Source organism: Zeus faber (genome assembly GCF_960531495.2).
Source record: "Zeus faber genome assembly, chromosome: 15".
NCBI classification, from domain to species: domain Eukaryota; kingdom Metazoa; phylum Chordata; class Actinopteri; order Zeiformes; family Zeidae; genus Zeus; species Zeus faber.
This window is the reverse complement of record NC_137194.1, coordinates 1,300,370-1,322,563: the sequence shown is the minus strand read 5'-3', so window position 1 is coordinate 1,322,563 and position 22,194 is coordinate 1,300,370. Positions and strand designations below refer to the sequence as shown.

General features: G+C 44.8%; 1 protein-coding gene and 1 long non-coding RNA gene across 2 annotated transcripts in view; both read left to right on the top strand.

Annotated features, from left to right (window-relative positions):
• The first annotated feature begins 2,040 nt into the window (after nucleotides 1-2,040).
• mapre1b (microtubule-associated protein, RP/EB family, member 1b) lies at nucleotides 2,041-19,167 on the top strand. Its single transcript, XM_080015001.1, has 7 exons — nucleotides 2,041-2,190; nucleotides 4,426-4,556; nucleotides 11,131-11,276; nucleotides 14,054-14,255; nucleotides 14,378-14,487; nucleotides 15,005-15,157; nucleotides 15,916-19,167. Exons 2-7 carry the CDS (start codon nucleotides 4,436-4,438, stop codon nucleotides 15,964-15,966), a joined length of 783 nt encoding a protein of 260 aa, XP_079871127.1. The 5' UTR covers nucleotides 2,041-2,190; nucleotides 4,426-4,435; the 3' UTR covers nucleotides 15,967-19,167.
• Nucleotides 19,168-21,370: 2,203 nt separating this feature from the next.
• LOC307241675 overlaps nucleotides 21,371-22,194 on the top strand; it is a 2,526-nt gene continuing 1,702 nt past the window's right edge. The window contains exon 1 of the long non-coding RNA XR_013844564.1: nucleotides 21,371-21,415. This is a non-coding gene — a long non-coding RNA (uncharacterized lncRNA). The remainder of the gene's footprint in view (nucleotides 21,416-22,194) is intronic.

Sequence of the window (22,194 nt, the reverse complement as noted above, 5' to 3'; positions counted from 1 at the left end):
AATTATTGTTTTTTTTCAACAAGAACAACAAACGTCAATAACTCAACTGCCCATTTTTTTGGCAGTTTTGACGTTTTTTACATTCGGATAAAAAACACTTCCTTGAGATGAGGCGTCACCCAGATTATTGATGAAATATTCCTTGTCGTCTACAGCAGTGATTCCCAACCTCGGGGTATTGCAAGTGGGCGGCCAAATCATGGTCCAAACACAAAGGGTTTTTTTTTTTTAATAAATACAAAATGATGTATTACAAAAACGTTTTCAAATTTAAAAATAAATAATAATTTCATGGTATTTTTTCTTTAAAACCTTCAAAATTTCATCATCGCTGATAGAAAGCAACTTATGTTCGGGCGTACGATGTCCAAGCCAGACCACAATGGACGTGCACCTGTACATTGTTGGACTTCAGGTGATAATCAAAATGGGCGGGACGGTCCCGTCTGTCGGACAAAACAAAAAGTACAGCGCTGAATATTTATCATCGGGATTTCTTTTGACAGCCACAGAAGACGAGCCGTCACCGCTGTGCGCTGTGTTTTCGAGATTTTATCAAAGGAAGCTCTGAAGCCGCGTCAACTGCACAAAGCACCAACAGGACACGTCCGAGCCGCTTGAACGTTTCCATCGTAAACTCAGGGAGAATCGGGGCGAGAAGAACGTCGTGGAAACGTCACGTACGGGAACCGAGAAATCAAAGGCAGCGGAAGCGTCCTATGGGGTCGCCCGACTCATCGCCAAGCCTGGCGAGCTGCGTACAATCGGGGAGAATTTAATTCTTGCTGCCGCAAAAGTGACGGTGGGGGTGACGCTGGGAGAGAAGGCGTGCGAGCCAAGCAACCTCATCTCATGATAACTCAGACAGAGGCAGGACTGAGGAGATGGCAGAGAATGAACCGCTGATAACAAGCGAGAGTTGTTTCTGTGCCCTCCGGCTGGATCAACAGACATCACAAATCTGACAAACCTGCTTGTCCATGTAAGGTATGAAAACAAGGGAGCGATAAAAGAACACTTCCTGTCTTGCAAATCTTTACCGACGCCTTCAACTGCTGAGGCCATTTTTCACATTCTGAACGCGTTTGTAGTTTCAAACGGGATTGATTGGTCCAAATGTGTGGGAGTGAGCACTGATGGGGCCCGTGCCCTGATGGGGCTCGTGCAGAGCAGCACTGGCTGTAAAGAAAATGCTGCAGACCTAAAGACTGTTCTAGATGAGGCGGTCAGAGTCACCTTCATCAAAAGCCGCCCACTGCAATCACCTTTATTTCCCGTTTGATGTGACGAGACGGGCAGTGACCGTGAGCAGCTTCTGTTACACGGTGAAGTCCTCAAGGGGGAAGGTACTGATGCAACTTTTTGAATCACGTGATGAGGTGGGGGGTGTTTTTTCTTGACACAAAGTTTGACCTCGCACACGGCTTCTGTGATTTTGAGTGGCTGGCTAAATTAGGATACCTGGCCGACATTTTCAGCCACTTCAGTGGAATCAACCTCAGTCTCCAAGGAAAAGCAGTGACCGTGTTCAATGTCCAGAATAAAATAGAAGCGACCATAAGTAATGTATGATACAGGTCTCAACCACACATGATATAAAACAGCCGAGCACACAATCGGGAAATACAGAAACAGTGGAACATGTACTACTTCATTGTAGGAAATACAATATGAAGAGAAATCACCTTTTTCAGTAACTAAGGAAGGCAAAACAACAGGACTTTTCATTGTCAAGTCTTTTTGGGAAAACAGCAGGAAAGAAATTCTGTGAGGTTATTATGTTTTTAAAATTAATATGTGTTTTTGGTAATATGTTTTTTTTTTGTTTAATTAATTTTTATTTTATTTTATTTCATTTCGTTTATATGATATTTTATTTTATTCATCATCTCCTGTTCCACTTCAGTCCAGCTGGTGGCGGTAATGCCCATCTGAGCTGGTTCGCCATCCGCCAATAAACACCAAAGAAGAAGACGCAGAAGCCGAAGGCGTCAACCGGATGCGTGGTGACGTCACTTCCGCCTCCAGCGACTCGTCCCTCCGCTTCCGGTGGAATGACTGAATAACGCGAAGAGGAAGAAGAAGAAGAAGAAGAAGGAGAAGAAGGAGAAGAAGGAGGAGAAGGAGCCTGAACAACCTGCTTTAGAAACATTCATTTTCAGAATCACTGTGCGCACATCCTGGAACCAGGTACGTGGAGCTGTGCACACGCTCACATCACAAGATAAAACAGAGACGCGCCCCGCGCCCCGCCGCGCCGCACGGGATTAGCCCGTTAGCCCCTTAGCTTGTAGCTTAGCATAAAGGGCTAGCGTGAGAACGGCGTCTGTGCAAGGGAATCAGGGTGGGGTTTTTGCGAGCGGGTTCCTTGGGCTTTTACGGGCCCGTTAAAGGGATACTTGTCCCGGCTGTAGCCGCCAGGTTTTCCGATGTGACAAGCCGGAATGTGCCGCATTAGAAGGCGCTCCGCGGTTCAGGGCGGGGAAATGTCGAGCTAACCTTATGCCGCGTTCAAGTCCAGCGGCAGAGGTGGGAACTCCGAGCTTCTAATTTGGCAACAGCCACAATTAAAATAAAAGTCGGGACAATGTCCTGCATTTGGTTTTAAAAACTCATGATATGTTTTCTAAAATTGAATGCGGTCTTTTTACGTATTTTTTAAACACAAACATATGACATTTTGTTAAGTTGGTCAGTTCTTCTGCATCATAATCAACGTCTCTGATGTTCTAACCACCCCACCCCCAACAGCCCGTCTCTGATTCCAATAAATGTCTTCATACTTTTCATACTCCATATTTAATTGAATTGGAGCGATTGATTCAATTTTGTCTTAAGTATATCTTGTATTCAGGTATAATAACTAGAGTTACTGTTATACCTGCGGACACCGTGATAGTGTTTGCGTTCGTTTTCAAGTACTTGGGAACCCGGGGTTTAGCTTTGTTACCCGATTCCTTCCACTTCAAGCCTATATGAGTGACAGGCAGGGCAAGTCTTTGTCATGTTCCTCAAACCTTTACTGAGATTTGTTTTGCAATCTGGCAGTGCGTATTATCTTGCTGAAAGAATACATTGTTACCAAGTACACCCCTTCATGGCAATGGTATTGCCTCCATTGCCATGAAGGGGTGTACTTGGTAACAATGTTTAGGTAGGTGTCAAAGTAACATCCACATCAATGCCGGGAGCCAAGATTTCCCAGCAGAATATTGCCCAGAGCATCACACTGCCTCTGCAGAGGTGTCCATTGTAGGTGCTTTCAGGGGTGGACAGGGGTCAGCATGGACACTGTGAGCTCCCATACGCAGCAAGCTGCCATGCACTGTGTGTTCTACACCTTTCTATCACAGCAACATTCACTTTTTCAACACTTTGTGCTACAGTAGTTCTACTGTGGCATCGAACCAGACGGACTAGACTTCACTCCCCACGTGCATCAATGAGCCTTGGGCCCTGTGACCCTGTCGCCGGTTCAGCGCTCGTCCTTCCTTGGACACTTTTGGTAGTAACCACTGCACAGCGGGAACAGCCACAAGACCTGTGCCTGTGGAGATGCTCTGACCCAGTCGTCCAGCATCACAATGTGCTCCTTGTCAAAGTGGCTCAGATCTGGTGATGTGGCTGATCAGCGTACACTATCATGGGTAAATGCCCACTAATGATAAATAATTTATTTCATATTGACTATTGAATTGTTAATTGAATCGATGCAGGTGATAGTTATGAACATAGGTTTACAGCAAATCTCCATATTTGGGTGAAACGAATTTAGGACAGATCCCACTTTGAAGTTTAAAGCGCAGTGTTCTACCATAAGTATCATATGAATGCGACATCGCCCAGGGTTGTTTCTTGTGTGTTTTATTAAAAAAAAAAAAAAAAAATTACATAATAGTGGTCATTTGCACCACACTTAAAACATTTATTTTTTTTACATACTCAGTGATATTGGTATCATGTGCACCAAAACGCTTATTTCATTTTGTACAAATGTTCATGCTCTAAGTAAAGGCACTCAGTAATGAGTGTTTGTTACAGGGAAGTCATGCCGTTGTCACCAGCTAAATATAATATGTGACAGACAACAGCCACACCAGGGGACTCTGAACAGCTACTACTACATATTGCATTCAGTGACTGTGTGATTCGGGTGTGGTCAATATAGCGCTGAAACGTGGGTATGGGGTGGGGTGGAGTGGGGGCGTTCTATCAATTTGGGAAGTAGGGTTTCCATTCGGTTTTCACATGGACAATACTACGTGAATGGCTAGTTGGATCGTTCTAACCCTTGGAAAGAACCGGATAAATGATCAGAACCTGTAGGTGGCATTGGTGTTGAATTATTATGGTCTTTTTTTCTTGAAAAACCTCCCCCTCATGTGTTTAACTGAATTATAATCTGACAGTTTTTTGTCTCTGCAGTTGACCGAACATGGCTGTGAACGTGTACTCCACCTCAGTGACCAGCGAGAACCTGAGTCGCCATGACATGCTGGCCTGGATCAACGAGTCATTACAGATCAACCTCACCAAGATAGAGCTGCTGTGTTCAGGTGAAGAAAGAGAGAGAGTGTTGGGGGGGGTGTATTTTCTCTTTTTGAGAAATCTTTTATGGTCCAACAAGGTATGCGCAGGCGCACTGTGTCACACTTTCATGTTGAAAAGGAAGGTTTTCAGCGATTGTAATAAATGCTGGAAACAGGGTATGAAATGCCCTGCCAAAAACATTTTACTACTACTTTTCTTGCAATATGTTGCAGAATCGTCTTTATCGCAATGCCAGGGGAAGGCAACTGTATTGTGATCATATAGTTTGTGTTGCATTTATTTAGCACAGCAACTACAAGGGCTGGGCGATAAAAATATCTTGATAATTTCATGAGAAAATGTTCCACAATAACTTCATGATACATTTATGAGATTTATTTCCAATAGAGTTTTTCCTCTACCTACAGACACGAAACAAACGGCCAATGGTCCAGCAGAGAATCAAACATGTGACACAAACAGCCAATCGTACAGCAGAGAATCAAACATGTGACAGGAACAGCAGAAGCGCCGCTGCTTCCTCCGCTGTCTCCACAGCTGCGGCGAGCTGTCCAGACAGCTCGCAGTGGGGATGATGACCCCGGAGCTGATGCAGCGGCGCTTCCTCAAGATTCAACGGGTTTATTCGTCACATACATATACATACTTATATATCTATGTCAATGTATATATGTAATATATGTCAATGCAACGCACCCAGTGATTATGCACAATATGTTCTAGACTGAACACAGTAGCTGCCTCATTTCTACCTGACTAACTAACTGAAACTGATTCCTAAAACGTAATGCAGTAAGTAAATAGAATAATATAAATAATGGGAATATATTTATGTATATGGGATAGGCTATTATGTATATACAGATATGTGCATTAAAGTGGCATGTGAATAAAGTGAGGTAGTGTGTGTGGAGATATACAGTACAGTATATAACAGTACTACACAGCAATACAGTCACACCAAACGGAACAGCAATACAGCACAGTATGCAGTATCCTCGAACAGTGATATCGTGTGCAGTACAGTTTGCAATAACCTAGAACAGTGATACAGTATGCTACATACAGTGCAGTGTGAGTGACTCATTGACAGTTCTTATGTCTTGATGTAGAAACTCCGTCTGTCTCTGTTCTCGCTGTGTGGCTGTGGAGGCTCCTGCTCCACCGCACCAGCTGTAACAGTCTGTTGTTGGGGTGGTGAGGATCCTTCATGATGCTGCAGCTCTGCTACGACACCTCCTGGTGTATAAGTCCTGCAGGGAGGGGAGGGTAGTTCCAGTTGTACGTTGGGCTGAACGCAGCACCCTCTGCAGGGCCCGCCTGTCCTGAGCAGTACAGTTCCCAAAGCAGGCAGTGATGTTCCCTGTCAGGATGCTCTCCACCGCTCCAGAGTAGAAAGACTTGAGGATCCTCACCGAGACCCGGAATTTCCTCAGCTGCCTGAGGTGGTAAAGATGCTGCCTCGCCTCAAACACCAACTTGAACTGGAACTCGCCCTCCACCCAACCCCGAGCCCCACAATAGGAGAGCGATTAAAGAAAGAATCGTTGATTTTCAGTGACGTCTGGTCTGACGTGGTCGGAGAGAGTCCCTCGGTCTGCTCCAAACGTTCCTGACTATAATCAGAGCACAGATTTAGGATTTTTTCGGGCTGTTCTAAGACGCCAATAATAATTATATATTTAAATGTGTATATAATATATATTATTTACTTTATTTATCTTTTTGTTTTGACATATTTTTTTGTTTTAATTTATTCAGTGTTTAACATAAAGCCATGCGACTACGCTAAAAACTAAATTGAACATTATTAAATAGATATCGTGATAATTATTGATCAATATAAAAAACATATATCGTGATAATGATTTTGGCCATGTCGTCCAGCCCTTGTTACTACATTTAATTTACATCCAGTAGAGACATTGAAAGAAAATAGAAGCTATATCGGTAAGAAAATTAGATTAATAAAATTGTATATTTCATGAATATTACATTTTGAAGCCAAATCTTTGTTTTGATATTAGAACCTGAACTGCACAAAACTAAGAGCTTGGTGATTTATTATTGTCATATTATTTTATTATTTTAAAATATATTATTTTGTAGATGGATACTTTTATCTTTTATTTGTTTCACCTTTATTTAGTTCTCAGGGACACATTGAGAGATGAACCCTCATTTTCAGTGAAGCCCAAATCACATTAGGCAGAAAAAACAGCAAAATTAAAAACAACTAAAATAAGAACACAAACGTCAACATTGGTTAAAATTATTCTTAGTTAAAATAATTAAATCTTAAAACAATGACATTTGTAAGCTTATTTTCAAAATGTCCCAATGGTAATCAAGGAATCGGGAGTTCATAAGCGCTGGTGATCTCCTGTTGTCCCGGTGCTGGAGAGCAGGCTGCAGAAAGCCGATACAGAGGGATGACCTCAGCCGCTGGGGAGCAGATTGCATTGTCATGATGTAGCGTGCTAACCCCAGCTTACAGCCCTGCTGTCTGGCTCACGTCTTGAGCAAATGGGAGCAGATCATGTTTCACTCAATACTGTAAAGAGTTTGAAGGTCTTTATTCCAAAGCAGAGTCATGGCAGCTTAGTTCTGTAAGTAAAGGGTGCTTTCACAAATACCAGTTAAGACTAGTTTCAGATTAAAATGGAATGATTAGCACATGGTAATGAGAAAATGAGAAAAAGCATCGGTACATGCTCTAAATCAATCTCGAATGCGTAGCTTTAGGGGATAAACATTTTATTTTGGTTAACTTTCATAGAATAAGCTTTTCACAAAATTGACTTTTTGAGGGATGTAAAGATTTTCCCCCCAGAGACGTATTGTCCTCAGTCCTGGAGGCTTTCTGTAAGCAACACGCAAGCACCCAGCTTCTCTGGTGTATTAGGGAGTTTGGGCATGGCCAGAGCATGTGGGTGCCCAGACAGCTGCTCCAGTCCTTTGTCGATAGGTGTATCAGCATAAAGCACTGTTACAACATGACTGTGAGCACTGAAGCAACAAAGGATTAAGGAGATGCTCTTTCTTTGTGATAACAATTCTGTGAAAGGCTTTTCATCCTACAGTCCAGATCAGAAAGGTTTAAAGCTGTAGAAATAACCTCCCAGTTCCCATACAAATCACCTGAACCTAGTCTGTGCTTGCATCCTTACGGTGGCTTCATTCAACTGTCTGCATGTTAAAAGCTGCTTGTTCCATTCCCTTTGTTACCGCCAGGCTTTTGAAAGTCCTTTTATCTTGTTGTCTCCTAGGCTTGGGCAGATTTACGATTAAATCCGTCAATCGCAATCGAGTCCATCGATCACGATTGACATTGATGAAAGAAGGTTTTTTTTTAATTTTTTTTTTCATCCTCCAGGAAAATGCCGAGCATTGAAACGGTGTAAGTGCAGTTTGCCGTGCTCTGAAACTGGAGGGGGGGGGGGGGGGAGGGTGGGAGGGGGCGGAGTCTCTCCCCCTCTTCACTCAGAGCTGTTGAGTCGGTGATGGGATCTCACTCCCCCGCTCTACAGTCCTGTGCAGAGACTTAAAGAGGAGCAGGTGCTCCAAAAGAAATATGTGCCAGTTATGCACGTACGCTAATTACGGATGGAGGGAGTCAGGTCCCACGCTTTACCTGATCTAAGGTCTCCTACAGCCTTCTCTCTCGTGATAAGCAGACTGTGCTGCCACAAGCAGGCACTTTCACTTTTTGTAAGTATTGATAACATGCTTAATATTTTACGAATTGGAATTATTTATTTTTCTTCATTTGATGAGCGTCGGCTCAGACACTTGAAGATTAACGAAATGTTTATATTTGTTTTATTTCCCTCTCTAAAAAGAAAAAATCTTAACGACGGTGGGCCGGTAGTGTAAACGGCTGAACACTGTAACACCAGTAACACCAATAACTGCGGCAACCTTAGTTTTGACAAAAGTATATTTATAATAATAGTGATGCACAGATCACAGCTGTAGTTTATCTGAGTTGGCCTTAGTCTGATACATTGCACCTCGTTACGAATTATTATGCAAACAATAATTTTCTCTGATTTTCCGTAATAGTTGATGCAAATGACAGTCAGTATAATTTTCAAGTCATGAACCGTTAGGGTATAATTCGAATGTTATTGAACAAACCTCCCGATGATAACAGTATTTTTTTTCCAAAATAAAAAACTCAAAATACTCTGTTCCAAATTATTATTCACAACAGTTTCAAAACATTTTATAGGTTGCAAAGAACTGAAAATGGTCATTTGTTGAATTTGCAGCATTAGGAGTCATATTTACTGAAATGAAAAGCTATTTCAAGATCTTTTGCTTGAGGATGCTCCAAAGGTTCTCAGTACGTTGGAGGTCAGGGGAGGATGGGGGCCACACCTTTTATGCCCATATCAGCCAATGACACAGAGGTATTCTTTGCAGCATGAGATGGTGCGTTGTCATGCATGAAGATGATTTTGCTACAAAAGGCCCGGTTCCTTTTTTTTGTACCGTGGAAGAAAGTGCTCAGTCACAAACTCTATATGCTTTGCTGAGGTCATCTTCACACCTTCAGGGACCCTAAAGGGGCCCACCAGCTCTCTCCCCATGATTCCGGCCCAAAACATGACTCCACCACCTTCTTGCTGACGTGGCAGCCTTGTTGGGACAAGGTGGCCATCCACCAAACATCCACTACTCCATCCATCTGCACCATCCAGGGTTGCACGGCACTCATCACTAAACAAGACTGTTTGAAAAAGAGTCATGTATTTCTGGGGCCCCTGCAACCCTTTCTGCTTTCTGCTTGTGAGCATTGCTTAGGGGGGGCCCAATAGTAGCTTTATGCACGACTGCAAGCCTCTGGAGGATCCTACACCTTGAGGTTGGCTGGACTCCAGAGGCACCAGCAGCTTCAAATACCTGTTTGCTGCTTTGTAACGGCATTTTAGCAGCTGCTCTCTTCATCCCATGAATTTGTGGCAGGAACCTTCCTCATTCTGCCTTTACCTGCACCAAGCCGTCTGTGCTCTGAATCAGCCACAAATCTCTTCACAGTAAAATGATCACGATTAAGTTTTCGTGAAATATTGAATGTTTTCATACCTCGTCCAAGGCATTGCACTATTTGAGGCTTTTCGGCAGCAGAGAGAACCTTTTTCTTTCCCATATTGTTGAAACCTGTGGCTGCTTAATAATGTGGAACGTCCTTCTTAAGTAGTTTTCCTTTAATTGGGCAAACTAATTATCACAGGTGTCTGAGATTGATTCCGGTGATCCAAAGAGCCCTGGGACACAATACCATCCATGAGTTGAATTGAAAAACAAAAAATGTAATGTTTATGACACTTCAATCCAATTTGCATAATAATTTGGAACGCTGTGTAGTATACTCAACAGTATAGCCCAGGAACGTCAACACAGAGTTGGTGTCAAAATAGTTAACATATTCGCAATGGGTGTTTAAGTGATTTGTACAGCTACGTGTTGGAACCCGAGGGAGCACTAACATGCCAGCTGTGCCGCCCTGTTGAGCCGATGGCAGATTATGAGCTCTGCTACTGCAGCTCCGACAGAAGATATTAGGCAAAAAAAAAAGCTCTGCCACAGTTCTCTACATTAGGTTCACATTTTTCATTTTCCATAAAAGGACGAAACTAAGGAAATAAAGTAAATGTTTCTCCATTATATATTGCGATTTATTTATTTTGAGATATATATATATATATATATATATATATATATATATATATATATATATATATATATATATATATATATATAATTTATTTATTTTTTGAGGATTTGCATATAGAGCGGCAGGCACGTGCAGGGTAGGGGGCCAAAACACCTGCCCCCTTGCCCCATGATTCTCTTTTTATCCGCGGCATTTTATATATATTTTTTTTTAATTTATTATTATTTTTCTTTTTACTGTGAATGTGCATCGAGATAGCGGATTGTCTTGGCAAGATATGCACATCCATGACGAACGTGTCCTCGGCGTATCTGCTATGTGCGCGTAGATCGCGGGTGTCCAATGCGCACCATCGAGATGCCCGTGATCTGCATTCCGCTGTGCCGCTCCACTTGCCCAGAATGGCAAAATGCCTAGAAGCAGGGTTGGGGGTCCATGTGCCTTCATTTCTTTTGGAGCACCTGCCCCTCTTAAAGTCTCTGCACAGGACTGTAGAGCGGGGAGTGAGATCCCTGAGAGAGGGATGAGAGGGGGAGAGACTCCGCCCCCTCTCACCCTCACCCTCCCTCTTCCTCTCTGCTCCAGTTTCAGAACACGGTAAACTGCACTGACACCGTTTCAATGCTCAGATTTTCCTTGCAGATGTATTTTTTTTAATTGGCTTTCATCAATGTCAATTGCAATCGAGTCCATTGATTGCGATAGACGATTTAATCGTAAACCTGCTCAAGCCTAGAAGACATGAAGATAAAAGGACTAACCATAACCCTAACCCCCGCCTGTTGAAAAATGTCCGGTGTTACCGACAACACCGGTGTTGTCATAACTTCATTAACCAGTGGGAAAGGTTCCTCACAGTGGTATCCCTAATGAAAACTGCTTGTGTGTGTCTGTAGGTGGTTCCTACTGCCAGTTCATGGACATGCTCTTTCCCAACTCTATGCCTATGAAGAAAGTCAAATTTGGTGCCAAACTGGAGCACGAATTCATCCACAACTTCAAGCTCCTGCAGGCGTCATTTAAGAAGATGGGAGTGGACAAAGTAAGCTTCATACGACCTCTCATGTTTGTCATCAAATGTATTATTTTTTTTTTCAAAAGGTCGGTGTGTGTATTGCTTAACTAGTATGGTCTAAAGCGAACAAAATACATTTGATTTGCTAATCGTGATTATTTGTATAACCTTCGTCAACTAGAATGTAATGAGCGTGACAGCCCTAGTAAGATCCCAGTTGCTGTGAGAACAGCCATTTTGACCCAGAACTGGCTTCAACTGGTCTGATAGGAATTTAGTGTCCACTGTGGAGGTGAGTGGCCTACGCTGACCCCACACTCACCACCTCCCACTCGGTCTTAACAGACGACGTATTGTTTCAATGCTGTGCGCCATGGACAAAATATCATGTGATGGATTTAGTATTTTGCCAGATAAGTGGTACGTGGCTAAAAAAGGATTTTCACTCGACTATTAAATGATTAAAAATGGGCAACCGTTTTGTCAGTCTTTGCAATCAACCACAGACGCCAACTTGACAACCACCTTGAGAAGTTGGTGCCGGGCCCTGACACTATTATCATTTTGCTTTGTTGCTGTAGGCATCATGTGTCGTTGACAGGATGATGTAATGTCACTATGGAATTATTGAAGATGGTGCACAATAAAAATGTTCAGATCCGCAGACAGGAATTGGATTCATGCCTATTGTTAAATTACACCCAACCCTCCCTGGGTACAGATCCTGTCTTTCCCTCCAAAGTGGCCCAACCGCCCTCGTCGGTCTGGTTTACACCTCATGTTGTTTTCATCGCCGTCACTTCTGCGTAGCATCTTGTGTGTTGTTGGTCTGGTGCAAACAGGCCTCACTTCTGCATTTCTAACAAGTCTGACTCAACACCACTCGTTTCTTAACTGCCGTCATACACTACTCACAAAAAGTTAGGGACATTTGGCTTTCGTGTGAAATTTATAGAAAATGTAAAAAGTTCACGCTTCAGTGATTTTATATTATAAAAGTAGGGCATTTAAGTAGAAGATACAATGGTGATTTCCTCATCTCAAACAATGTATTGAAACAAAAGCCAACAACAGTGGTGGGTTTACCACAACAACAAATGTCAACGTCTCAATAACTCGTCATGTGGCCTCGAGCATCAATTACAGCTTGACAACCAGGTCTCATGCTGTTCACAAGTCGACTTATTGTCTGCTGAGGCCTGGCCCCCCACTCTTCTTGAAGGGCGGCCCTCAGGTCATTGAGGTTCTGGGGTACAGAGTTAGGAGCCTTTACACGGCCACTCAGCTGATCCCATAGGTTTTCTATGGGATTCAGGTCTGGAGAAAGTGCAGGCCACTCCATTTGAGGTGCCCCAGTCTCCAGCAGCAGTTCCCTAATGATGCCACCTCCATGAGCTGGAGCATTGTCGTCCATGAAGATGAAATGAGGCCTGTGTTGTTCATGCAGGGGCACAATGACTGGATGAATGATGTCATTCAGGTAGTATGGGCTTGTCACTGTACCATTCACAAAGTGTAGGGCAGTTCTGTATTGACCAGACACACCTGCCCACACTGTAACACCACCACCACCAAAGGCTCGTCTGGTGACACCAGTGGCTGATGCGTAGCGCTCTCCTTGACGTCTCCATCATTTCTGCTCCACGTGAATCCACTTTCATCAGAGAACAGCACTGAGGCCCCTGGTCCCTCGTCCAGCGTCAACGCTCCCTGGCCCCTGCAAGACCATGATGGCTGTGCCTGGTGGTGTGGTCAGGTACCCTTGCAGGTGGTCTAGCACGCAGACCACGCTGATGTAAACGGTTTTGAATGGTCTGACGTGACACTTGGTGCCTCTCACCTCCCTTAAATGTGCCTGGAGTTGAGTGGCATCATCATGCGGTTCCTCAGGGCACTGTTCACAATGAAGCGCTCATCAGTGTTGGATGTGGCCAAAGGACGTCCACTTCTATGTCTTTCTGTGACTCTTCCAGTCTCTGTATCTCTGTTGCAAGCTGCTGATGACACTCTGTGACACTCTAAGCTCAGTGGCCACTTCCCTCTGACAACATCCTGTTTGAAGCCTCACAAGGCGAGGTGCTGTTGATCAGTTGTTAGGTGTCTTGGTGTCATGATGTCAACATGTGAACAGCATGATGAAGAGGACTTTAAATACCAACTCTAATTGAACCAGGACACTCATTGGTGGATTCATGGATCAAACACCTGTTGTGAATTTTTCCGTTCAGCTGCTTGTTAGAGAACAGCAAGTTGTGCAAAAAGTACTGAAACATTGAACAGTTGGAAATGTGCATTTAAAAGTTCAGTGAAGGTCAAATGAAGTTCACCTGGAAAGGTTATAGTGCATTTAAGCTTCATCCTGAAACTTCACCCGAAAGCCCAATATCCCAAACTTTTTGTGAGTAGTGTATGTTGAGGGAATACTTCAGTTTGTGAAAGACCAGGGAAAAAATTAAGATTAAAGTGATTTAAAGAGATACATTCTTGGTTGAAGTTGTATTTTTTTTGTTGTTGTTGGTACTGGTATCCATTTCTCTTGTTTTATTTATTTATTTATTTTTAAACATGCCTCTAGCTTTTTTTTTTTTTTTTTTTGGTAACCCAGCCTCAATATTAGCAGATGTATAAATCCATGTACTTAAAAACAAGTAAACATGGGGAGGCCTTGTGTGGGGGGGGTTTTGGGTCTTAATGGGGTTGTTTTTCTCAGATTGGGTTAGGTGAGGGTGAGTTTATAGTAATACCGTTTATTAAAAGACACAACAAAACCAAACTGCTTCCTAAAGTCCCGCTCTTCCCTGCAGATCATTCCGGTGGACAAGCTGGTGAAGGGGAAGTTCCAGGACAACTTTGAGTTCGTCCAGTGGTTCAAGAAATTCTTCGATGCCAACTACGACGGCAAAGAATACGACCCGGTGGAGGCGCGGCAGGGCCAGGACGCCATGCCTACAGCCAACCCCACCATGTCCGCCCTCAACAAGCCCCCCAAAAAGATCCTCAACCAAGGTCGGCACCCACCAATCCTCTATATGGGAGACCACCAATAAACACACCTTTGCCTTTTTATCAATAAAAAGTCAAAGGTGTGACTGCGCTTTGCTCAGTGTTTCTTCCCGTTGCCTCTGCAGCGCCACAGCGGGCAGCCGTTGCCAAGGTCGTACCCAAGATGGCGCCAGGCAGCGGGAGGAGGCCTGGAACGGGAGTGGACGGCGGGGAGAGGGCGGAGCTCATGCAAGAGGTCAGCTTTATTGAGAGATGCATCTAAAGGACAATTCCACCCGGTTACGCATCTTTTTTCAAAATTTTCTGCTTTAGTAATCGTTTGAATGTTGTCTTCATGCCCCTTGTGCCCAGTACGAGCCCTGACTATTCTGACGCCATCAGCATGTTGTGCTGAGGCCTCAGACGATCAATATGGGTAAAAGATGGGATAGATTTGATCCAAGTCAAAAATGGCCTGAAATATCCTTGACCCCAAAATGCCTGTTTTGGTTTAAAAGCAATTTTGTTTGTGGTTATTATGATTTCACATCATGAAAAACAGCTTAATTCCTGGAATTTTACATCATTTAAACATTGTAGTTTGGAACATAAAGCAAGGAACCATCATCTGCATAATGTTTGACCCATGCATTCTAGGGTTAAATAACAAAACTAAATTTGAAGCGTTTATTTAGGTGAAAACAGTTGGCAGCAATAGTTCCTGCAAGACACGTCCATTTATCAAGCCGTTTACCCGCCCCCCATTTATTTAGGTGGACATCCTCAAATCAACTATTCATGACATGGAGAAGGAGAGGGACTTTTATTTTGGCAAGCTGCGGAACATTGAGCTGATTTGCCAAGAGAAGGAGGGCGAGGGTGACCCGACGCTGCAGAGGATCATCGACATCCTCTACGCCACAGACGTGAGTGACCAGAGGTTTTTATTTCAATATATTTAAAGGTTTTTAACCGAGTCAACCCTTTGAGATGTGTCATCTTGTTTTTTGAGCGGGTCCCACAGCAAAGGGGACAAGACACAAAAGTGCTTTCAAAAGGAATTGAATTTAAGACCAGATCTGGTGCCAAGGAGCAGGAGGTGGCACTTCCTTTTTATTCAGTAGTTACTTGTAATTTGTGCTTAAGTAGCAAATAGTTGGATCTTAGCGCAGTCTGACTGGAGGTAACGTGGTAACTGTGGCTCTGACTTATCCACACAACGGTGTCATCAGCACAAACATGTACGTTGTGGTTTGAGCAGCTGACAGGAAGCTCAGGCATGAAGGTGGTGCGCTGCTCTGCTTGTCTTTCAGTCCAGTCCTGGAAAACATGAGTGACTCAAGAGTAAAAAACCACTGAACGTGAGGTCGGCATCGCTGCTTTGTGTTTATAGTTTATAGTTTATGTTGCTGCCGGTGTCTGGAACGTTCCAGTTTCAGAAGGTTAAAGTGCCGCCCTGTTTGTCCAGCCCAAGCCAGTCAGCTGCCGATTCCACTCCAGTGGGACCTCCGTCCTGCTTGATCCGCTGAACTTCTACCTTCCAAACCCGATTCTCCACCTCTGTAGACAACGTGCAAGGGGAGGAAACGCCTCTGGGGTTGATGCGTTGATTTTTAGGAGTTGACAACAAGATGGCGCCGCCCGTGTGACTGCAGCTGCTGTTTGATCTGTTCCCGTCTCTCAGGAGGGCTTCGTGGTACCGGACGCTGAATCGGAGGAGCAGGAGGAGTTTTAGACAAACTGGAGACTGGATGCAGCGTTGACCTGGGACGGTCTGGTCCAGGCCTCCACCTGCCAGTTCCACCCCAAATCCCCCCCCTTCCTCCCGCCATCTGGACTTGTTCCTCAAGCCGTTAGTCCACCTCAAACGTTTCCCGCTAATATATATATATATATGTGATGAATCCCCACCCTCCTCTTCATCAGTAACCAACCAATCGTCTGACCGCGCCCTGCTACACCTACACTCCTCCGTCAGTCGATGAGAATCGCTCAATCTCGGGGGGGGGATTCCAAAATCAGAGTGCACCACTTTGTGTGTGTGTGTGTGTGTGTGTGTGTGTGTGTGTGTGTGTGTGTGTGTGTGTGTGTGTGTGTGTGTGTGTGTGTGTGTGTGTGTGTGTGTGTGTGTGTGTGTGTGTGTAAAAATCCAGTTGAAACTCGTCAAGTTTGATGAACCTCCTTTGGAGACCCCCCGCGGCTTGGCTTTCATTTGGTGGCGTGTGGCGACCATGTAGTGCCCCCCGCCCCATCAACCAATCACATTACTTTCAATACACACTCACTAAGCAGGAAGCTAGCAGTGTGTCCATTCAGCGCCGCCGCCCCAGTCAGTTTAACATTTAGCCAAAATCCTGTTTCGCTGTTTAAGCACTTCTGAGCAACGTTTCGACTGCAGTTTTTTTTATTTTTATTGAATATGAATTGCTGGCTTCTTCGTGTTGCTAGTAGGCATTATCCTGAATGCGTTGCTAGCCAGTTAGCTCCACCCGCTAGCCAGTTAGCTCCACCCGCTAGCCAGTTAGCTCCACCCGCTAGCCGGTTAGCTCCACCCGCTAGCCGGTTAGCTCCACCTGCTAGCCAGTTAGCTCCACCTGCTGTTGAGGGGCTAACCTGGGCTTCAGTGCTCTGCAGATCTTATTGTTTTGTTCTGAATCGGTCGTGGGCAACATCCACTTCTTGGATTTGTCCTTTTTGACTCCAGAAGAGCAAAACGGCCTCAAAGTTGTTTTGTAAGAGAACTCAGTGGCCCCTCCCCTCTTTTGTGCCATTTCCTCTTATCTTCTTCTGTTTTTGTAGATGTTTTTTGGAACATCCGCAGCCTCTTCACCTGTTTGGTTTATTTTCTGTCGGTCGACCTGCCTCTCGCTCTTAGCACGGTCGGTTTGATTTGTTTTCAACTCCTTTTTCTGTCCTGCTTTTGTGGGGGAAGGTGTGTTTGGGTGGAGGGCACTCCACCCATGGCCCCTCCCTCCACCCATTCCCCATTTCAGTAACTCGAGGGGCTGAAACGTGCAATCCTTAATTCCAGGACAGTGGCTCATGATCATTTTCCTCTTTGAGTCTTTCTTCACGGACGGAAGCCGTTTGCTCAATTGGTTTTTACTGCAGAGGAAAAAACAAGTTGCATGATGCATCAGTTTTCATACATGTTTATCTTTTGGAGAGCGTGTTTTAAAGGCTGTTCGCACTGTTTCACACCAGTGGCCCTTAATCAGCCGCCGCCTGGCGGGAAATCCACGTCGTCAACGAAGAGTTGTAACAGTGAAGCTTTGGGCTGAGAAGTGTGGAGTTCTCGCACCCTGCAGAGAGGTGAAGGTGGCTGCGTTGCTTCCAGGTGGGATGGGCCTGTGCGGCTGGAGGGCGGGGCCGCTCTGTGCTCCCAACACCATTTCAACCTGTCGGGATTAAACCCCCCCCCCCTTTTTTTTTTTTTTTTCTAAAATTGGAAGGCACCAGATGGGATCGATGAGTTAGTGATCTGCTGCGACCCGGGAGACCTTTCCTAACTCTTCGATTCGTGGCCAAATTTGACTTTTACACGTTTCTCTGTTGCCTTATTCATACAAACACACTTCTTAGAAATAGCGTTTGTTAAATCTCTCTTCATCGGTGTGAAGTTGCTGTATCTCTGTCATTGCTATGTTTGTACTGTATTGTAAGTGAGATGTTGATGTTGCTTTTCTATTTTCATGGGGGTGAAAAACAAATAAACCACATTGGAGATATTTTGGGGAGAAGCTTGGCTGTGTCGCTTGGTAGCACCACGGGGCGACGTCTTCCACCCGATCCCCAGAAAGCACCGTCACACACCAGGGCTGCTACGTCATCCAGCAGAGTCCAGCTCCTCCTTCCTCCAGAGTAACTTAGATAGTTTACTTTCCTCAACTTTAGATGGAATGCGTCTGATATCAAAATGGACGTCAAAATCCATGGGCTACTGATGGTTTTTAAGGGTTTTCTTTGGTCTTTCGTACATTAATAATAATACTCTGTATACGTGTGAAAACTTAGCACCTTGGCTGCGAAGTAAAGACCATCTGAGCTAGAGTTTGTGTTGAAGGGATACTCCACTTTTCATGTGTATCTTACCCAGATTTAGACGAATTTCAATACCAGTTTCATCCCTGTGTGTCCAGTACAAAGATGGCAATGGGCTGCATGTGAATGTTGTTAGCTCAATGAAAGGCTGCAGATGGGATCAACTAGCCTAGCTCCTATGAAAATAGTCCTAAAATTTGCTGCTTTTAAAACAACAAAGATCTTAGTTTTGTCATTAAGGTGCAATGTATGTGTCAAGCCAATACCCTCCTTTGATATACCTACCCTCCTTTCCCTCATTTCACCAGGAGCTAGGCTAGCCGATCCCCTCTGCTGCAATGCATTGAGCTAACATAGTTAGCGTCTCCTGCCACTTATTACTGGACGCAGGGATGAAGTTGGTTTCGACCTTCTCGTCCGAATCTGGGAAGAATGCCAAAAAGCCAGTTTACCGATAAAGCGGAGTATCACTTCATAACGGTGCCGTTTGAGCCACGCCCTTTAAAGGCCGCAGATCCTCGGTTGTCACCCAGGGAAACGTCTCCTCCATGTTCAAAACGTTGACGTGTTGCTGTGTGACGACAGATATTCTTGCAGAGGCATTTTCTCGCGCGGCGGCCAATAAAGGCAGCGCTCAAGCAGACGGGGCAACCCTCCATCGCTCTGCTCCCGGTTCACCACGGAGGCCCAGGTCTCCAGTCTTCGATTGCGGTGGATTCTCTGTTCGACCAAAACGAGCAGACGCAGAATACCCTGACGACTTTTCTAAAGGTGCCTGATTTACTGTTTTTTGTTGTTTTTTTTAACTTTATTTTGTTTTTATTACGGTTCTCAGTCTGTAAGTTGCCTTTCGGTGGGAAAAAGACGCCTTTTAGTAAAAACAACAGACATTTCATTCACCTTTGTGTTTCATTGTTTTTGTTACATTCAAAGTGCTACTTTGCAATCATCGTTTTATTTGATATTTTAGAATGTATGTGTTGGTTTGGTCACTCCATATAATCAATGCTCAAGTTTTTAGGCACTTTTGATTCTGTGCGTTTTTTTCGGTTTTATTTAAAGTTTTGTTTTTTCCACTTCTGCACCGCCGTGGGGTCTCTGAATACGCTGTTGTGACGAGCCCCGAAGGCCCCTGGGTAAAAAATAATGAAGAGTGGATGTACATTGGGTGGGAGACGAGAGCGGGCACTTCGGATACAGCCCGAGTTGAAGTACTTTAAAAGTAAATGATAGGTCCCTTTATTAAAACTGGTAAAGAAGCTGAAAGTCCATGCGGAAGCCCCGCCCCTCTGGGAGGAGGGAGATGAAATGAAACATCAAGGATGAGCAACGCTTCCTGTTCGTGCTGCTCATGGTACATATTCCACACCAGGCCGCACGGAGTCCTCGCAAAATCAACCTCCCAAGATGTCGTTCAAATACAAAACTAATATTTAACAATAATTCATGGAAAACACAAGTTGAGGGTTCAAAAAAGACGTTTAATGTTTAGAGTCTTAAAGGTGCAGTGTGTAGAATTTACAGAACAGACTTAAATAAGAATGGTGGTGTTTCCTGAGAGTGGGACCTTCTTTATCCACGCAGGAAGCGGCGACGCTGCACGGAGGCCATCTTGTGCCGCCATGTTTCTACAAGAGCCCAGAGCGGACAAACCAAACACTGGCTCACGTCTCCTCCACGGAGGCGGCCATGTTGCGTGTCCGGGGGGGGGCGGTGTTCGGTGAGTTTGGATCTTCAAGCTCACCACTAGACGATGCCTGAACTGACAACAAAGACTTGGTTGTCAGTTCAGGCATCTGACATCGTTGACCGTTTGCCTGACGATGGCTCACATTTTAGGAAATTGGGGTTTGGAAAATGTTGACAATAACATAATGGAGAAACAACCGTAAAGTTGATTAATGTGACTGCATTTTGTTTTTGATTCCATATGAAATGGCAGGAGAGTCTGTTGCTTTCTCAAATGATCAAATATGAAATTCAGTGGGGGGGGGGGTGTAACTCCGAAATCACGTCCTTCAAAAATAAGTTTGCATTTTCCAAAAACCCCTCAAATGGAGAAGCAAGTAAAGCAAGAGGAGGGTGAGGGTTTGGGGTTGAGATCCATCAGGGGAAGTGTTTGTTGTGTTTGAGTGTTTCAGTGACGCGTCGTGTTGTTTACGTGGACGCTCCGATGTGGGAATGGGACCGGTCTTGTCTGCTCTGCCTGCGATGTCTGGCTGTTTTTGTTTCCTGAACTGTTGCATAAAACCTCTTTTCAGAACATTCAAGGTTTCTTACAAACGATTAAACAATATTTCCACCTTACTCTTGTTTTGTTTCTTTTTTTTGTTTTGTTTGTCTTAATCTCAATCTTCACGGTGGGGTTTAAATGACCCGTCTTAAAATAAGGAAACTTTGTGCGGTGTTCTCTTTTCAAAATGGGATGTTGTACGGCGGCCGGCCGCTCTGTCGAATGAGGGCGTAGCTGCCGACGGTGTAAAGCCGGACTATTCCGAGTCGTTGCGGGTCGGGGGCGTCTTTCCCCAAAAGTTCTGCTTCCGTCACGATCCGTTCATCCGGCCGCACCCAACGGGTCGCGCTGAGCATCGCTGCAGCAGTGACGGTTTGCACACTGAAAATTTGCAGTCCCAAAAAAATAAAGCGAGAAGTGGAGCCAAATCAAACAAAAAAAGCCTCAAATGGAAACGCTTCACATGGAGATATAAGTGGACGTGCAGTAGACGGATAATGATCAACGCTGCGGGACGAGCAGAGTGAGCCTGTGGGAAAACATCAACTGGCTTTTGGATCAGAGTGATGATTCGCCTGCTTTTTGCTTCTCGCATCAACAAGACCTTTGTCATTGTCCAGATACAAAAACAAAGGCTCCACCTGGTGGGAAACGTAGCTCGAACCTGAAGGAAGGAAACAGGAAACTGCGTTTCCACAGGAAAACAAACGTCACTTAAAACCAATAATAACGCAATAAATAATGATACTGGATGAACCCTCCCGTGCCCCCCGCGCCGTTTGGTGACGTCACGGAGAGTGTGTGTGTGTGTGTGTGTCGGAGGGGGGGGGGGGGCGCTGTGACGTCACATCGCGTATAAACACGTCAGGGACGGACGCACGGACAGACAGACGCCCTCATCTGCCGACGGGTAAAGACAAAGAGACCGTGGTCGCCCGAAAACGTTGACGTTCACCCGTGTGTTGTTGGGACGCATGATCCGCGTCACTGGTACCAAATGTGACGTTTCCGCATTAAAACGTCAGAAAACCACTGGGACCTTTGTCATACATGTTGTTGGGCTGCTGTAGCGACATGATCCCGGTTGTTTCCATCGAAGTCCGCCGCGTTACGGTCATTTTAATGCCGCGGAAACGGTCCCCGCGACGGATCGTTTCAGAGCGACTCGGGAGTTTGGCGTCGCCCCGGACCGCGCTGCTTTTCCGGGGCGACGCCAAACTCCCGAGTCGCTCTGAAACGATCCGTCCCACACTGCGCGTCACCCTGATTCACTCGAATATTTGTAAATATTCGTATTAAGTTGTTGTTGTCGTTGTTGTTGTTGTTGTTGTTGTCGTTGTTGTTGTTGTTTACTTCACAGGGATTCGCGTCCCGGGGGTTTGTCGCGTGACACGAGTGACTCTTTTTCAATAACAAACATCCAGCGACAAATAGAACCAAATAAACCCCGAACACAAAAGACCAGAAACACCACGAACACTACGAACACCAGAAACACCAGAAACACCTTGAAATCCAAGCGGCAAGAAAGCGACGAATGAAAGTACATAGTGGGGGACAGACAGACAGAGAGACAGACAGACAGACAGACAGAGAGACAGACGGAAAGACAGACAGACAGACAGACAGACAGACGGAAAGACAGACAGACAGACAGACAGACAGACAGACGGAAAGACAGACGGACAG

Bases quoted from the DNA above. Each gene is read 5' to 3' on its own strand.
- mapre1b (XM_080015001.1), top strand. From the start codon at position 4,436: ATGGCTGTGAACGTGTACTCCACCTCAGTGACCAGCGAGAACCTGAGT. The intron at 14,256-14,377 runs GTCGGCACCCAC...TTGCCTCTGCAG, and splicing joins CAAAAAGATCCTCAACCAAG to CGCCACAGCGGGCAGCCGTT. The intron at 14,488-15,004 runs GTCAGCTTTATT...CCATTTATTTAG, and splicing joins GGGCGGAGCTCATGCAAGAG to GTGGACATCCTCAAATCAAC.